The following is a 15,454-nucleotide window of genomic DNA, read 5'->3' as shown; positions in this document are numbered from 1 at the left end:
ATTGGAGAGAGAGTGGGAAAACCAGAGTGGAAAGGCCCTGGGGGATGCTCCTCAGGTTCTGCCCCGCAGTAGCACGGACTACTCTGCATATAGCGTGTAAGGCGGCATGTGTGTCGGAGAAGAGTACCCTCATTCTTTCCACGTGTAACTAAGGACAGTGCTCAGCCCTTTATTAATTAATAATGTTTACTGGTAGAGTAATCAACACGTAAGCCTGACTGTAGCTAACATGTAAAATTTTTGGCCAGCTGAGTTCAGGGTTGGTAAAATAAGGCGACAAAAGAAAATTGCTGACTGCAGAAACTGGAATAGATCATGTCTAATACTGAGGGAAGCTTATTGTAATCTTTGTTGATCAGTGCACATGGAGAAGAAATAAGTCAAAATGGGGAAAATGTATATATAAATAATTTATCAATGAAAGTTCATCAGTGTTAGCATATCCCGATTTCTGTGTTTTTATTCATAAACATAACATTAAAACCCAGGTAGGGGAGTGTCAAAACACCCTCTAATTCGCCTTTACCTTAAGGAGTCTAAGTTCAGAAAAGGAGTAAAAATGGAACCCAGCTTTCAGGGGTTAAGGAGAGACTAGGTAGTGTGGAAAATCCGTCGTTCAGTTAATTTTAGACCAAAAGAAATAAAAGTAATTCCTGTGGTTTCTAGAGGTTGAGGAAGAGCCAGGAATTTTAAAAGGTTATAAAAAAGAGAGATAAGAGTTCTCTGTATAGGAGAAGGCAGCAGAAACATGGAAAAGGTGCAACACCAGATTATCTGTATCAGATAGTTCTGGGTTCACGGGATCTGTGACGGGGCATGGGTCATCGCTCTCGGAGAAGAGGAGGGGAAGGCTGATGATGAGGAAGAAGGTGGCTAGGACGGCCTCACCTCTGGAAGGCATCATGATGAAAGTGAAGGACATGGGTTAGGGGCGCTGAGAGAGCACTAGCTGGAGCGGCAGCTGCAGGGACTGTGCGGGCAAAGAGGGCAGGGCGATGAAGTGACCAAGCGGGTTCCGAGACCACACAGAATCGTACGGGGTTGCTTGCTAGCGGTTCGGAGCTGGAGCTGGGAACCGGAGTGGGAGCCCGAGGTTCGAAATGGGCGGGGTAAGAGGGCGCATGAGAGTTCATATAGGCCTTCAAATAAGTTCAGGAACAGTCTAAACTGATGATGAAGAACTGAGGATAGAATTATTTCCAAAACCAATATTGGTTGCTCTTTGAAATATATTGTTCACCTCAGTCTTCATTTCTATCTCAGAGTTTCTGTTAGAACGAATATAAAACACAGTCGTGTGCCCTGAGGATATTAAATAAATCAATTCAGGTTGAAGATTTGATTTCTTATGTATTTTGACCCCTGGTTTCTGCAGTCCACAGCAGGAGCATCATTATTGGCTAATGCCTCACCTCTGACTCTCATGACATCACCTTTGTCTGTAACAAATCAAAATGTGACTCCTTTTGGGATGCTGGGTGGCCTTGTTCCAGTGACCATGCCCTTCCAGTTGCCCTTGGAGCTACTTGGCTTTGGAACGGACACAGCTGGAGTGACAACCACCTCGGGATCTACCTCAGCCGCTTTCCACCATAGCCTAACTCAGAGTAAGTGGGGCCCTTTGGTTTGCTTGGCTGCCTAGTTTGACGGACAGGGAACAAACTCGATGCTATTGCAAGTAGTCCAGTTGGAGTCAGTGAAGATTATAGAATTTTTTAAAGAAATGTGATTTGTTTTACTTACGTATAAGTCAGATTACTGGACTCTGAGATTTTATTTATAATTTTTAAATGAACCACTATACCACATTTATATCGTAATGAAATTTATAATATAAGAGGAGGTCAAATTTGCTTGGTATTTGCATACACATATACATTTCTATATGTAAACTTTTAAATGTGTGTGTACTCTGGTTTAAGAGGGTTCGTGAAGTCAGGCTGTGCTTGCATTAGATAAGTTAAACTATTAACATTTTGACCTAAGAGGACTCCAACCAGATTGAAGATGACTGACAAGTCTGTTTTCCTCTCAGATTTACTAAAGGGTTTACAGCCAGGAGCTCAGCATGCAGCAACACTTTCCCACTCACCTCTGCCTACACACTTACAGCAAACATTTAATGGTAAGAAAGCCACCTGTTTCTTCCTCTCTTTATTGTTTATGTAGCTGTAGAGATTGGGCTGGAAATGTTTTCTGAAAACAATGTGAATGGAATGACAAAGGTTGGACAAAAGTAGATGCTCGTGTAACTCAATCCTCATGAGCAACAAACTCCTTTTAAGAGAAAGGAAATAAGTACATGAGATCCTGTGTTACCTGTGAGGAGAGCAGGGCTGAAGGAGCGGCTCAGAAGTGGGGACAGGGAAGTGGGTTTGCAAGGCAGTGTGCGAAAGTCATGTCCAGGAATTGTAAAGACTGCATCAGCTAACGCACGTCAGCGGTCATACAAGAAGCCTGTGGATGAGAGGACAGTCCCCATCTCGCCAGTCAGGAGACTGAACCAGAGATAAGCAGCTTGCCCAGGAGGATGCACGACGGTGTTCAGCCTGAGATGCAGACTCAGGAAGTCTGACCCCACAGGCTGCGTTTTTGACCATCACAGTTTGCAGCCATTCAGTCAGTATGATCCAGACTCTGTGCATGACATACTTGCAGCCCAAGCGGATCTTCCTGAAATCAGACACTGGCCCCCAGGTTATGGGCGGGCTCTCCCCAGCAGTGGACCTCAGTGGACCGCTGATAGTATTCTGAAGGCCATTTTCAGCATCTCGGAGCAGAAATAACTGCTTATCTGCCCTCTTAACTTTGGGAGTTGCCTGGGGCTGCACTATTCTTGTTGGCCACCATGGGGAAACGGGAGAAGGTGGCAGTCTCAAGGCAGCAGGCCGCAGTGAGTCCTGTAACAGACCTGAGTGGTGAGAGTGGACATGAGACCACGGCTGTGCAGATGGGGGCGCGAAGTGGGCACAAGTGTCGGCAGTCCCAGTCTCCTGAGCCAGGTGTCCCTGCTTGAGGAAAACCGCCCTGTGACTAAGGCAGTTGCTGGTATAACAAGTCCAGCTCAGGGCTTTGTGATCGTGGGCGGGCTGGTGTGGACCAGTACGGCACGAGACAAACGGGAGTCTGGTGGGTCAGCGTGACCCAGTGTTGCAGCTTTTACATGAATTCTCTCGCTGTCTGGGCAGCTCCAAGGGAGAAAGGAAATGGGACTCTCAGTGTTGTCCAGTAATTGTAAGGAAAAGTTTACAACTTTTTATGTTAAAGACACTTAAAAATGTAAGACACTGAATTTGAGAATTAGGCCTGGATTTTCAAATTCCAGGACTGCCACTTGGAGCGAGTGCCTTAACTTGTTTCACTGCCACTTTCCCTTGTTTGTAAACTGGGGACAACAGAATGTTTTTAATAGGCTTCTTATGAGAATTTAATGAAAACGATTTATTTAAAACTTCTCTCGTGGCACCTTATACATAGTAAGAGAGTTCAATTAATGTTAATTGTCTGACTTTATCTAAAGACAGAGGTCAGTAAGCTTTTTTTTATTAAGGCCCAAACAGTAAATATTTTCGTCTTTGCAGGCCATTTAATCTCTGTCACAGCTACTCAACTCTGTCTCTGTAGAGTAGTGGAAATAGCCATGGACATGTAATACGGGTGTGGCTGGGTTTCAGTAAATCTTTATTTATGAAAAGAGGTGGTGGGCCGTATATGGCCCTTGGGGCAAACCTTGGTCTAAAGACTCATGGTCCAGTTAATAGGAGTATTTTATTTTGCTAGTTAACCAAAGCTTCTTAGCAAAATTCTACCTTGCCAATTTATACATTTAAATATGCCTCAAGTTAAATCACTTCTCTCTACAAATGCAAGTATATGATATCTCATTATCACTGGAAAAGCCAATCCTTGGATGGTGTCAGTGTTCGAAAGTCATGTCCAGGAATTGTAATAGTTTACATTACAATTGCAAAGTTATTTTAATAGCATTCTGTTTATACAGCTTTTAAAATAATCATCCTATTTGTTGCTGTATGTTTTCCTGAATAGAGGCAGTTTTTTGTTTTGTTTATGTTTTACCAGGTTAATTTAGATATCACATGAGTCGACCTAGCAGCCTGACTTTTGTGCTGTCCCTCAGGCTTGCGATTGTTACCGTAGCACAGTATTTTGTTCTTTCCACCTGTGTATTTCTTCCCTGCCTCCCGCCTTTTTCTGTTAGACATGGCAGGGGTGGGGTGGGGTCTCATGTTCCTCGTTAAGGCAATGACCCGTTAGAGATTTCTCTCTCTGTATATATTTCTGGCTTTCAAAGTCACCGGGTCCTGCTCATGCCCAGTTTCAGTAGAGCAAGCAGCATATTCGTAGCAGAAGTTAGATGGCCACAGATAGAGCTAGAGACCCTCGCTCCTGTAGCAGGCTTTCCTGTCACTGAAACTTCCGCGGGTGAGGACCGAAACAAACGCTCAGCTGGAGTTTTCATCGCCAGTGTGCCCCTTCATTAACATAAATAATTGAGAATTAATTATCAAGTGCTATGTGTTGGCAAGAAATTCAATTTTACTTAATATAGGTCGGCAAAAGAATGAAATTGACCTTGTCTTGTAAAGGAATCAAAAGATGGGGTACGTCCCTTGAAGGTGGGGATTGTGTCTTTTGTGTTTCCGCGTAGCCCTCGCATGATTCGCTGTGAGGTGTGATATAAGAAATGCTTGTTGAAGTAGTGTTTGTGGAACACTGAAGACCAATCGAACCACAGTCATTTGAGATAAGAGGGTGGTTCTTGTTGAGTTTTTTTTCCTTTATGTTCCCTCAACCTCTACAGCACTCTGTACAGCTTGTTAGCTATTAATGGTTATCTTTTTAGCAATGTCATCTATATGAACATTAGAAATTATTCTTTTTGCTTTGCTTTTTAATCTATTTGTAATCTCATACCTACCCATATCAATTAAACATCTCTTTTCTTAGATGGAGGCCAAAGTAAAGGGGACTCTAAATTACCACGGAAATCTCAGTGACTTCCCAACACGCAAAGGAGATGAGACACTCAGCTGGCTGATGGAATCTACCTGATGGGAAAGTACTCGTGTGGTCATAGGGCTGCTGTTCTGTCGATGTTTACATTCTCTCGTCCCGAGCACTGTGGTGAGGAGGAAAAAGAAAAGAGAACATTACTTGAGTTAAAGCCAGGTGCAGGAGGAAGAAATGATTTCTTGCAAAGTTAGTGACCTTTGGTCTCTCATAACGAAAGACAAAGTTACCGTGTTACTTGTCTTGAAAGAGACTCAGTTGTCAAACCCACAGAAGTACAAATTTGGTTTTTCCCCGGGGGAGGAAGAAAGAAATTGAGGATATGGGTAAACTCCATCCATCCTGGGGGTTGAATCTGAACACTCGTAGACATAATGGATAATAAAAGGCAGTGTGTCTGGAATCGGGCCAGTTTGTCAGGAGTCAGGATCATGTCTATTTGAGTGGACTGTGGAGCAGATTTGCCACACAAACAATTAACGACTCTGTGTCTGATGCAGACCGTAGCTGAGAAAATACTATACCCTCAAAAATCCTGAACAAACTTGAATCTTCTCCAATGTGTAGCGACTCGCCATGTAAATCAGTGGACTAAGATGCTTCAGGAAAGTTATTTTAGCACAGTGATATATATTATTAAATCATCGAGATTTTTAAAAGTCGAGAAATGGAGCCTGTTGCTCTTCATAGACAAACTTAGATACCCCCTTTTTGTAAAAGGGTCGATTTCATCTTCCGTTCAGAAGCAGATACTTAACTCTCCTCTTCAGGTGATTTGTGCATCTGGTATTGACTGGTTAATTCTTATTTCCACTCTTGATGCTGAAATGTGACTGTGCTCACATTTTTCTCTGGAGAAACGGGGATCTTTGACGTGGGGCTGCGGCTTTGGTGCTCGTAGCCCTTGCAGGTCTGCCGCTGTGGACTCGGCTCCCCCCGGCTTCTGTTCTTCCAGCTAGTGGTACTCCAGGTGACTGTTGCCTGCTGCTGTTGGCAGGGGTCAGTGTGTACTCCATGTGCTTCGTCACTGGCCGTTCAGATAGCATATATATATATATATTTTTGGAATTTTTAAGATAGTATTTTAAAGGGAGAAATTGCATTAGAATCATGGTATGTGCAAGGGATTATTTTTTATAACAATCACAGTGTATTTTTACTCCCTCTGTCCAATGTAATGAAGCTGACTGGGAGCATTTACTAATATTTACTCCGAATATTGATATGTGAGTAAACCTGCGGATAAAGAGACTCCTAGTTATTATGGCTTCCTTATGCAAATAACATACTCAGCAAAGGATGTTAAGGGAGAAATTTATGGTTTTTGTTTAGATGCATTTTATTGGATTTTTTTTTCACACCTCATCAGTCTAGTCTTTCCCTTCTTTCTCTGTCTTTTCTTCCCCTTCCTATTTTTAGGCTTCTAAATGTTTTCAGACTGCATCCAAGAATGGTGTAAGCTTGGTCCATTCATAATGACAGACTAACCTTAAAAAATAGCGTCAGATTAATAGTAGCAATATTTCTTCAGTATGTTTTCACTACAAATCCTGCCATAACTGTTAGGTTGATTCCAGTAAGAGTATTGACCAGGCCCTTTTCTCCTTTTATAAGAAGTAGTCCCGGATCGCCTGTGGGACTGTGGCCACAGATCTGCCCAGTGCTGTGTACCTACATTTTTGCTTCAAAGTCACATTAGCTTGCTTCATAGCAAACTGGTGATAAATAACTGAAAACTTTAGTTCCAGGAACTTGTTACAATAAGGGCAAAAGATTATTGCAAAGGAATCATTGATACAGTTACTTGCCTCTAAGAATTTAGATTACCGTCACCCCTAAAACAAATTAGAATATTATGTTAACCCTGGTAGATATTTTGGGAGGATATTAGGATGTTGCAGAGAGGTTTGACATGAATTGAGTATGTTTGATTAAAATTTGTTTTTTTAATTAGGCAAGCTTACCCAATTCTTGAATTATTCCAATGTGTGGCATGCCTCGTGTCTTTATCTACTTTGGAAAAAAAGAATAGTTTCCCCTAATGCTGTGTAGGCGTTTTCCTTTGGGAAGGTGGCCTTCGTTTTACTGCCGCATCAGGAGAGAAGCCAGAGTGCATGTTAATCTCTTCCTGCTGATAACTGTGCATGTATTCATTTGCGTGTGTGTGTACATACTGTTACTCATATATAACTTCATTATTAGTTTAAGTCAAGAAGTAATCATTTCAGTTTCTTAATAAACCCATCAGTTCTGATTCATGCCATGTGAAGATCCCTAATGCTTCTGTCATCGTTAGAGAAGAACAGGATTATCAGTTCTTCCCCCAGTATCGTTTTATAACCATTAAAAATAATCTGAAGGTCTTTGGCTCTGAGAAGTCCATATATATGGAGATTATGTTCCGTTCTCTTCGGTCTTGGTACCTTGGGACCTGCTGCCAGATCCCTACCTCACGCCCGCCCCCCACCACATCTTCACTAACTTACACCCATGTCAACCAGGACTGCCCTTGTTTAGGTTGTACAAATGAAACAGACATCCTTATATTTCTTAATAGATAAGTATGATCAGCAACCTCCTACATGTAAATACAAAGCTATTTCTTTTCTAGACCATAACATTGAAAGTGATGTCACCTCTCTTTACATTTACAGTTTTTTATTACTTAAAACAAACATATAAATTGGTTATTTTTTAGCACAGAGACTTGTGACTCATACTGTATTTTTTGCACTTATTTTTTAAAGTGGCGAATAACTGAAAAGGATATAGAGCAATGTGTATTTCTGAAGAGCATTAGCAACACCCCAATGCAAAAATAATCAGCACACTTAATTACGTCCCATTCAGCGGGATCCTTGATTCAGGAAAATGAAGCTGTTTGTTTTTCAACTGTCTTGTATTTTAAATTGCCTTCACTGATAGATAAGCTGTTACTGTACTTCCAAGGTGATCCTCAGTATTCACAAGCAATAATGGTCGGCAGGGCTGTCTTCCGAGACAGCCATGCTGAGCCCCAGCTGGAGACTGTTTGGGAGCAAAGTGTCAAGCTCATTCAGAGCCTCCAAAATCAATGCAAGCAATAATTCCATTCTAAGTCAATGAGAATTCTTTCACCTGTGCTTCTCAGATCAGAGAGGAAAAGAAATCATGGTTTTAAAACAGCCCGAAGAAAAAGATTTCGGGAGAAGAAGTGAGGTTAATCTGAGTTCACAAAGTCCGATGCTCTGAGGAATCAGAGGATTGCGCTGGTGCGTTCTTTCATGCCTGCCACCCCTGAGATGGATGCTGTCAGCCCGGGGAGCATTTCATACTGTAGAGGCTGGATAGGGCAATTTGACCACCGCGGCAGGAGGAGGAGCCGGGCACACGCGTGTTTGATGGCTGTGGGTTTGACACCTGTTTGAAAACAACTGATTGGAAAAGAGTTTTAACCCAGAATTTTTTTTTTCCCAAAGCAGATCTAAATTGTTTACTACCCAGGGTTGGGAAGGGCAGGCACCTCTAGTCTTTCTCCTCTGGGTGCTCTCTGCCACCCACCTTTTCACCTCTACTTGGCTCAAGACATTTTCTGAAATGGAAATTCTACTGGTTTTCAAACTGCCATTGATTATGAGAACTCTATGTCCCTTGGGATCATCTCTTAGAACTCCAGTTACCTATCATATTTGCTGCTACGTTTGTACAATGAACTCTGCCTGTATTGATCGACTTTAACCTAATCCACAGTTCTTTGTCTCTCAAAGGTTTTGTCGTATAATTTGACCCATGTATAGAATAGGATGCTTTATTTTAGGAGTGTACCATAAAAAAGCACACTGGTCCCTGTATTCTTTTTATCATCATTTAGGTTCTGAATTTGTGTTTGCTTGTTTGGTTTGTTGGTGTTTGTTTTGCTTTGTTTTGTTTTCAATTAGAAATAGAACTGTGGGAAAACCTGTGATCGGGCCAAACTCGAGAACCCCTGTGCGTCCGCACTGGTTTCTGCTGACCTGCGGCTCTCCGAGGGGCTCTTTCACTTTCTGTTGTGCATGTGTGACTGTGTTTGTTTCGTTTTGCTTTTGCTTTGGGGGGCTTTTGTTTTTGTAATAATGAAACTGAAGAAAAATGCAGTAGTGAGTAAATGACTGATTATGAACATGTTATGCAATTTTATTTTATAAAATCTGAGGGGAAAGTTTAACTCTCTGTAAATCATTTCTTAGCTCTGGTAAAATGCTTACATTGCTCCTCTAAAACATGCTCAATTCTGGCCTTTGTCTTTTTTAAGTGCCTTTTTTTCTTTCTTCCCCCTCTCCCCCTTTTGAAACTGTTCTCAGATACCCTAAAGTATATAGGCTGACAAGTCAGGGGATTCAGGAGGAAGAATCTCAGACTTGCCAACATCACTCCATACTGTAATGCTCTTCCTTTTCTTTACGTGTACATGGAGATATGTGTAGGATACATGCATATATACGTGCATATATATGTACACATATGTAATATATATGAGAAACTAGTAGCTGCTGTACCGTTGCATTGTTTCTGAACAGTCCCCTTTCAGTGTTTGCAAGACGACGGCCTTGCGTATTCCACTGCCTCCAGTCCCTGCAAGTGGGCGCGTTGGGAATCATGGTATTGAATCTGAATGCGTTCGCAAGGTAGTTAGCAGCTTTGTCAGCATTAAAAATGCATCATGTTTTCTTCTGGGAAAGGAGTTTTGAGAAATTCATATAGCTGCATTGCATATCTGTCAAAGGTTAATAAATTTAGAAGTAGAAAGACTTCAGATACTTGGGGAAACACTTACATAACCTACAGCATTATTGAGAGATCTTCAGTTTTCTTTTCCTTTGCCAGACATTTGGCTTGATCCGCTTTTATGGTTATTTAAATTCCTCCCTTGAGCAAAAATAACATAATCTTCGGTATCTAAGATTCATCCTTTTTTTGTTGAAAACATGTGAGACATGATAAGGGGGACTAAGTTGAACCAATCTTCAAAACCCAGGACAGGTATCTAATCTAATAAGTACCTCCTTTTAAGTACATTTGAATGGGGAGAAGAGACTGGTGGCTGAAAGGAGGCAGAGGCTCCTGGTAGTGTCACCTGATAGCCAGACTGCTAGGAGGCGGCCTCTGTTCATTCGGGTTCCTCTTGGGTTGCTCTGCTGGGGGAATGTCAGTTACCCTTCGTGCCTCAGAGTACCCGCCAGGGTATTGGGTATAGTTAAGTATTCACCTACCTCCCGGGGATATCAGAGACTTTGCTATTTGAAAACTACTTTGAGTTTTTCTAAAATGTCCTATATAATTTAAAAAGTATTATCATCGTCCTGCAGAGGCTAAAGAATGGGTAGAAAAAAACCATATGATTTTTAAGTTTAAAAACAAATCACTGGAATTCTAATTGAGATACATATTTGTTATTTAAGCATATTATATTTGTGGTGGGGTAAAATGGTTACTTTGAGATTAATACGTGGGAAGGGGGAAATAGCACTACATTTCTTAATCACACATAGATCGTTTTTTTTTTTTTTTCTTTAGCCTTTTATGGTGTTGTTACGTATGATTTTTGCCAAGGTTGCTGATGCTAGTAGGTAAGGTTTGAGTGACTGGACATTGGAGTTGATAAATGATCCCGAAAGCTTTATCTGCCTCACTTTTCCATGTTCTCCATCTGATTTCCTTATATTAGTTGTTCATTGATGGATCGCTAAGCTTTTTCTAAGAATGAATGAGAGTCTCCTCATTCTTGTAAATTGGAGATTGTGTACAATTCCTGCAACTATAGGTTTATCCATCTCTGCAGGATGCACTTCTAGCCAGTCTACCTTTGTAATTTATGCTTCTTTTACTCATGAAAGAGTGGAAGCCATCGGCTGCTCAGGTTGTAGGAAAACAGGAGACGGGAGGCAAGACCCACTTCTTAGCCGGGGCAGGGGTGGGGAGGCTCGGGGTGGAAGGAAGCGAGGTTCGCCCACTCCGAGGAGGAGAGGAAGATCATTTTATCCCACCTCCCACCCCAGCATAGTGGGTAGGAATACATAGCGTTTTCCTTCTAGCGTTTAAAACAACAGGAAAAAGTGGATGCTGCCTTTCTACCTAAGGTTCAATGCTGAGCAACAGTTGTTAGGGGTTGAGTATAGATTTATAATGTAGCACATAATCCGGATCAGGAAAGAACACGTGGCGGGGGGACAAATTACCCGGCGCAGGGGAGCTAGGAGAAAGCAGCAGGCCCGAGCAGACAAAGCGTTGTGGCTAATTCCCAGAATTGGCCGAGACTCATTTACTCTCTAGTGATGGGGCATTTTTTCTTAGAAATCACTTTTTGGTTTTCTTATGCTTTTTCCAGCCAAGACCTTAGTTAGTAGCCTCTAACTATCAACTATGCAGATAAATATACTCCTTATTTTCCACATTTTTCATTCTTTAAATACCAGGTGTTAAGACTTCTACCCAAAGAAACAAGGCATAAGGGTTTTGTTGGATGTGCGTTTGTTGCTCTAGGGAAATCTACAGAAGCATAACAGAGAGAGATATTTTATGTGTTCTTCTATCTTAGAATGTGAACCTTATGTTTAAAAAGTTACGTACAGACCCTTTCACTGGTGCAGAACTGGAGCTCACATCCCACCACCAGGTGGGTGGGAGAGGTCATCCCAGTGTTCCGTTCTGAGAAAGTTTTCGATTCTGTGGCCCATGTTCAGGTTTGTAGAGCTGAACAGATTGTCAGACTCGAATTAAAAATAGCTTTGAAGGTTAATGTTGAAGTTTTCTTCATTTCCTTTGCATTTCCCTCTTCTTTCCTTTTGTTTGTGCTCTTTAGTTAACCATTTCATCAGCCAGTTGCTACACTGGAATGTGAGCCGAGTGTCGTTCCTAGCCCGGGGGGGGGCCGAGGTTCGGCCGTCTTGCCCCGCCTGTTCTCACTCGCTGTGGCCCCGCGCTGTGTCCCACTGAGCTCAGAGGGGAGGCTGCGGCCGTGTTCCCCAGGGCTGTTCGCACCCCAGCACAGGCTCAGGAAGGGGCTCTAGGGTCTGAAGGACTTGATATTAAAGTACTTTTTTCTCAGATACTCCCAAAGTACCATTTGCTTGAAAGTAGCTATTTGTGACCTTTATTTACTTTCTCTGTACTGTAATACTTCTCTTTCTTAGTCTTTTTCACATATTTTAAGTTTATAGCTGGCTAATTCTTAAGTTTCTGACACTTTTCCGAACTGTTAACCAAACAGGTCAGGAATACTTTCAGAAATGCCAGTAGTGTAAGTAAAGGGGTCCGTGTTTCCAGGACTTAGAGTCATCACTGAGAACCGGAATTTTTTTCTCTTCTCCTTTGTGTTAAAAAGTAGATTTCTCTACTATACAGTGTAGTAGCTGCATTTCATGGCTTCCTCTTGATACTTTTTTGAGGTTATTAATAAGCAGCGCAGGCCTTTGTTAGGGGCTCTTACTTCTCTCAGTTCTCTGCCTTGCTTATTTTATTTCTCTGGAATAAACTTCATTTGCAAAGGTTGAAGTCACACAGGCCATGTGAATGAATGAATCCCTAGTATCAATTTTACGTTCCTCAGAAAACTGTACATTATTTGCTCCCATTTTGCTAATAATATAATTCTCTATTTTATCTTAAATCTAGTTTTAAAACATTTTATAGTGGAGCACTAATGGAAAGCTAATTAAATTCAAAAAAGATGAGTATTACCCAAGATAACTTGAAAATACTTCTGTTTTTTGAAGTCAGCAGTGGCACGCAGCCTCTCGGCACATTTGGGAGCGAGCAGTAACCAAGCGCAGCCGGTTGGCGTGGTTTTCTCTGCGGCAGCCTGCCCTTAGTCTGTGCGACCGCAGCTGTCTTGTGTTTTCTGTCCCTGCAGCCGTGACCTGCCCTCAGTGTTTGCTTCTCTCTGCTGCTAGCAAGGGGAGCGTGCTCTGTGCCAGCACCCTGGGTTTCCGTTCCCGTACCCGCAGAATCGCCGGGGGGTCGTTACCCCAGTGTAGGTAGGCTAGAGGCATTGATAGAGAAAGAAGTTATTCTTGGTTAACACAGGTATTACTGTTTTACATAGTCAGTCGGGAAGCTGGCCAACTTTTAAAGTCCTGGCTCTGCCTGAAGAATTAATTACACACACCTTCTGAAACCTTTAGATAAACAAGGGCCCTTCCATCAGTAGAGTTAGGTTCCCGACCTACAAAGTGTTTCCTTTGATCCATGGCCAGCCTCCCGAGAAAGGAGTCAAGCTTTGTACTGTTCTTCGCTGGCTGTCACTGAAAAATTATAATTTATTATAATATTAAAATTATATTGTATTATAATAGAAAGTATCAAAAATACCAACTGTTCTTAAGAGTAGGCAAATCTGAGGCTTGCCATTGAGTTTTGCTTGCTACACAGTGTCAAGCTTAGAAGAGGAAAAGAAATCTCTGGCTGGCAAAAATGTTGTGTCCCAAATAACGTGTTAATCAGAGTTCACCAAGGTAGCTAAGTGATTGGTGTTTTCTCCCTTTTTTACTGGCAAGAAAGTTTATTTGCAGCTGTAAAAATTATTGTGGGACTGCAGACCTATTTGCTATAACTGATTGGAAATAAGGATTCTGATTTTTAGTCTGGCTAATAAGCACATATTTCCAACCTTTACAGTCCAGATTTTGATGAGGGAAAGACTTTTGTTTGGTAACAGAAGGAAAAACAGGACTCGTTCATGCAGTGCAAGTTCACTCTGTAGAGGAACCTCCCTCCAGGTGCACACCCTCCTCTGCCGGTGGCCACCTCCGCGCTGGGGATGGACGCGGCGCGCTTCACGGCCAGCCCGCGAGGGAGGAGCCTCCGTGTGGCCGCTCCTCCGGGCGAAAGGCACTGGTTATTGTATTGCATTTATTTATAGGAAGGTGCGTTTACGCTGACTTGAAGGGATATACTGTATTCTGAATAAGTGTGTGACTTAATATTTTGGGATTTTCTTTTCTTCCTTTAAAACTGGACCTGAACACAGCTTTGAGTTGCTATTTGTAATAATCTCAGGACCTGAAAGATTGTAGCATTAGTGTGTCTTAAAAATTATGTACTGTACCAGCCATGGATTTTTGTAAATATACCTGTCTCCCTTTTTTGTATTATTTTAGTAAAAAATAATAATAAATTTAAATAAAAGGGGGTGGTGATGACGTGAGTGGGTGTGGGTATGTATGTGCGTGTGTTTGTATAAGGCTCTTTTGAGATGAACTCTGGTGCTTGTTGAATTTCCGGCTCTGATCGGAGCAGGAATATGGACAAACTGCTGCTACCGTGCCCTGCACTGAGCCCAGGTGTTTCCATTTCGTTTTTCCCAGCGGTCAATTACACGTGCTGCCAGGAAACGGCTAAGAACTTAAATCCTTCCCACTGCTGTCTTGCATTTGTATTCTGAGTTCTGCACACCCTTTGAAAATTTGTGGTAAAGCTTTTCAAACTTTGGGTGGTTCACTGGTCTCTGGTTTTTGGAGACTTATTGTCACTATTTTCTAAGAAAAAAGGAGGACAGGTAAAATTCTTTTTAACCAAAGTCACACATTTCATAAAATCCTATAAATTTTGGATATGTGAGAGGGCTTAAACATTCCTAAATATAGATCTGTGAATTTAGTAAATGAACCCCATGGATGTACTCCTTCAGTGCAGGGAATTTTTTTCTTTTCTTTTGTTTCTATTTTTGCAACAGCCTTGCTCATATTCCAGTTGTAGCTAGCAAACCCCTGTTTTAAAGCAGGAGCCTTATATGATTTAGTGTAGATGTTTCCTGTCTGTCCGTCGTGACAGGGCCTTTTACATGAGTGTTTTTTCTTTTTGTACGTGTTACGTGTTTGTTGTATTAAATAAAGAGGAATGTACATACTCTTCTCGTGTGTGCTTATTATTGGGCCGCCTTGGATGTTAATATCTCATTCTCTCCGCAGGGGTTGCGTGTCTGTCGTCCGTATCGCACTGTGCCGGGCACTATGGGACACGGGAGTATGGGGCCCAGCCCCTCCCAGCGGTGTGTTGACACGTAGTTTGTGGTCACATGACGGGTTAGAAGATGGGTTCAAAATTTGTCCCAAAGGTGTGGTCCATGGCCACCTGACATTTAGTTCAGAACGAGAGAGAAGTTGGACTGGAGAGATCTGGGAAGACTTTGCCAAGTGGATGGCAGTTGAGCTGGGCCTCCGAAGCTAGGAAGGATTTGGCCAGGAAGAAGGAAAGGGCCATTCCTGGGTGGGCAGGAGGAAGCCAGAAGGAGACCAGGCTGGTGTGAGTGCGAGTCGGGCTTGGTGGGAGCCAGCGTCTGGGAGACCAGGAAAGCAGGGTCACTGCGTCCTTCCTTTGGCCTACGGGATGGGCGTGTGTGTATTCCAGGATGCTAATGGGGTCAAGGCCTGAAATGGGAATTACCTGCAAAACCTCGCTTGTAGAGCAC

General features: G+C 42.3%; 1 protein-coding gene across 4 annotated transcripts in view; it reads left to right on the top strand.

Annotated features, from left to right (window-relative positions):
• Positions 1-14,883, top strand: part of UBN2 (ubinuclein 2) — a 74,893-nt gene extending 60,010 nt beyond the window's left edge. For all 4 annotated transcript variants that reach the window (XM_045855782.1, XM_045855780.1, XM_045855781.1 and 1 more), the window contains 3 exons: positions 1,376-1,607; positions 2,036-2,125; positions 4,969-14,883. In XM_045855782.1, coding sequence (XP_045711738.1) covers positions 1,376-1,607; positions 2,036-2,125; positions 4,969-5,018 — 372 coding nt within the window. In that variant the 3' untranslated portion in view covers positions 5,019-14,883. The remainder of the gene's footprint in view (positions 1-1,375; positions 1,608-2,035; positions 2,126-4,968) is intronic.
• The last annotated feature ends 571 nt before the right edge of the window (positions 14,884-15,454 follow it).

The sequence above is a fragment of the Phyllostomus hastatus genome, unplaced genomic scaffold, assembly GCF_019186645.2.
Source record: "Phyllostomus hastatus isolate PE091 unplaced genomic scaffold, TTU_PhHast_1.1 phas_scaffold_114, whole genome shotgun sequence".
NCBI classification, from domain to species: Eukaryota; Metazoa; Chordata; class Mammalia; order Chiroptera; family Phyllostomidae; genus Phyllostomus; species Phyllostomus hastatus.
The sequence above is the reverse complement of the archived record's forward strand: the minus strand, read 5'-3'. Positions and strand labels throughout refer to the sequence as shown.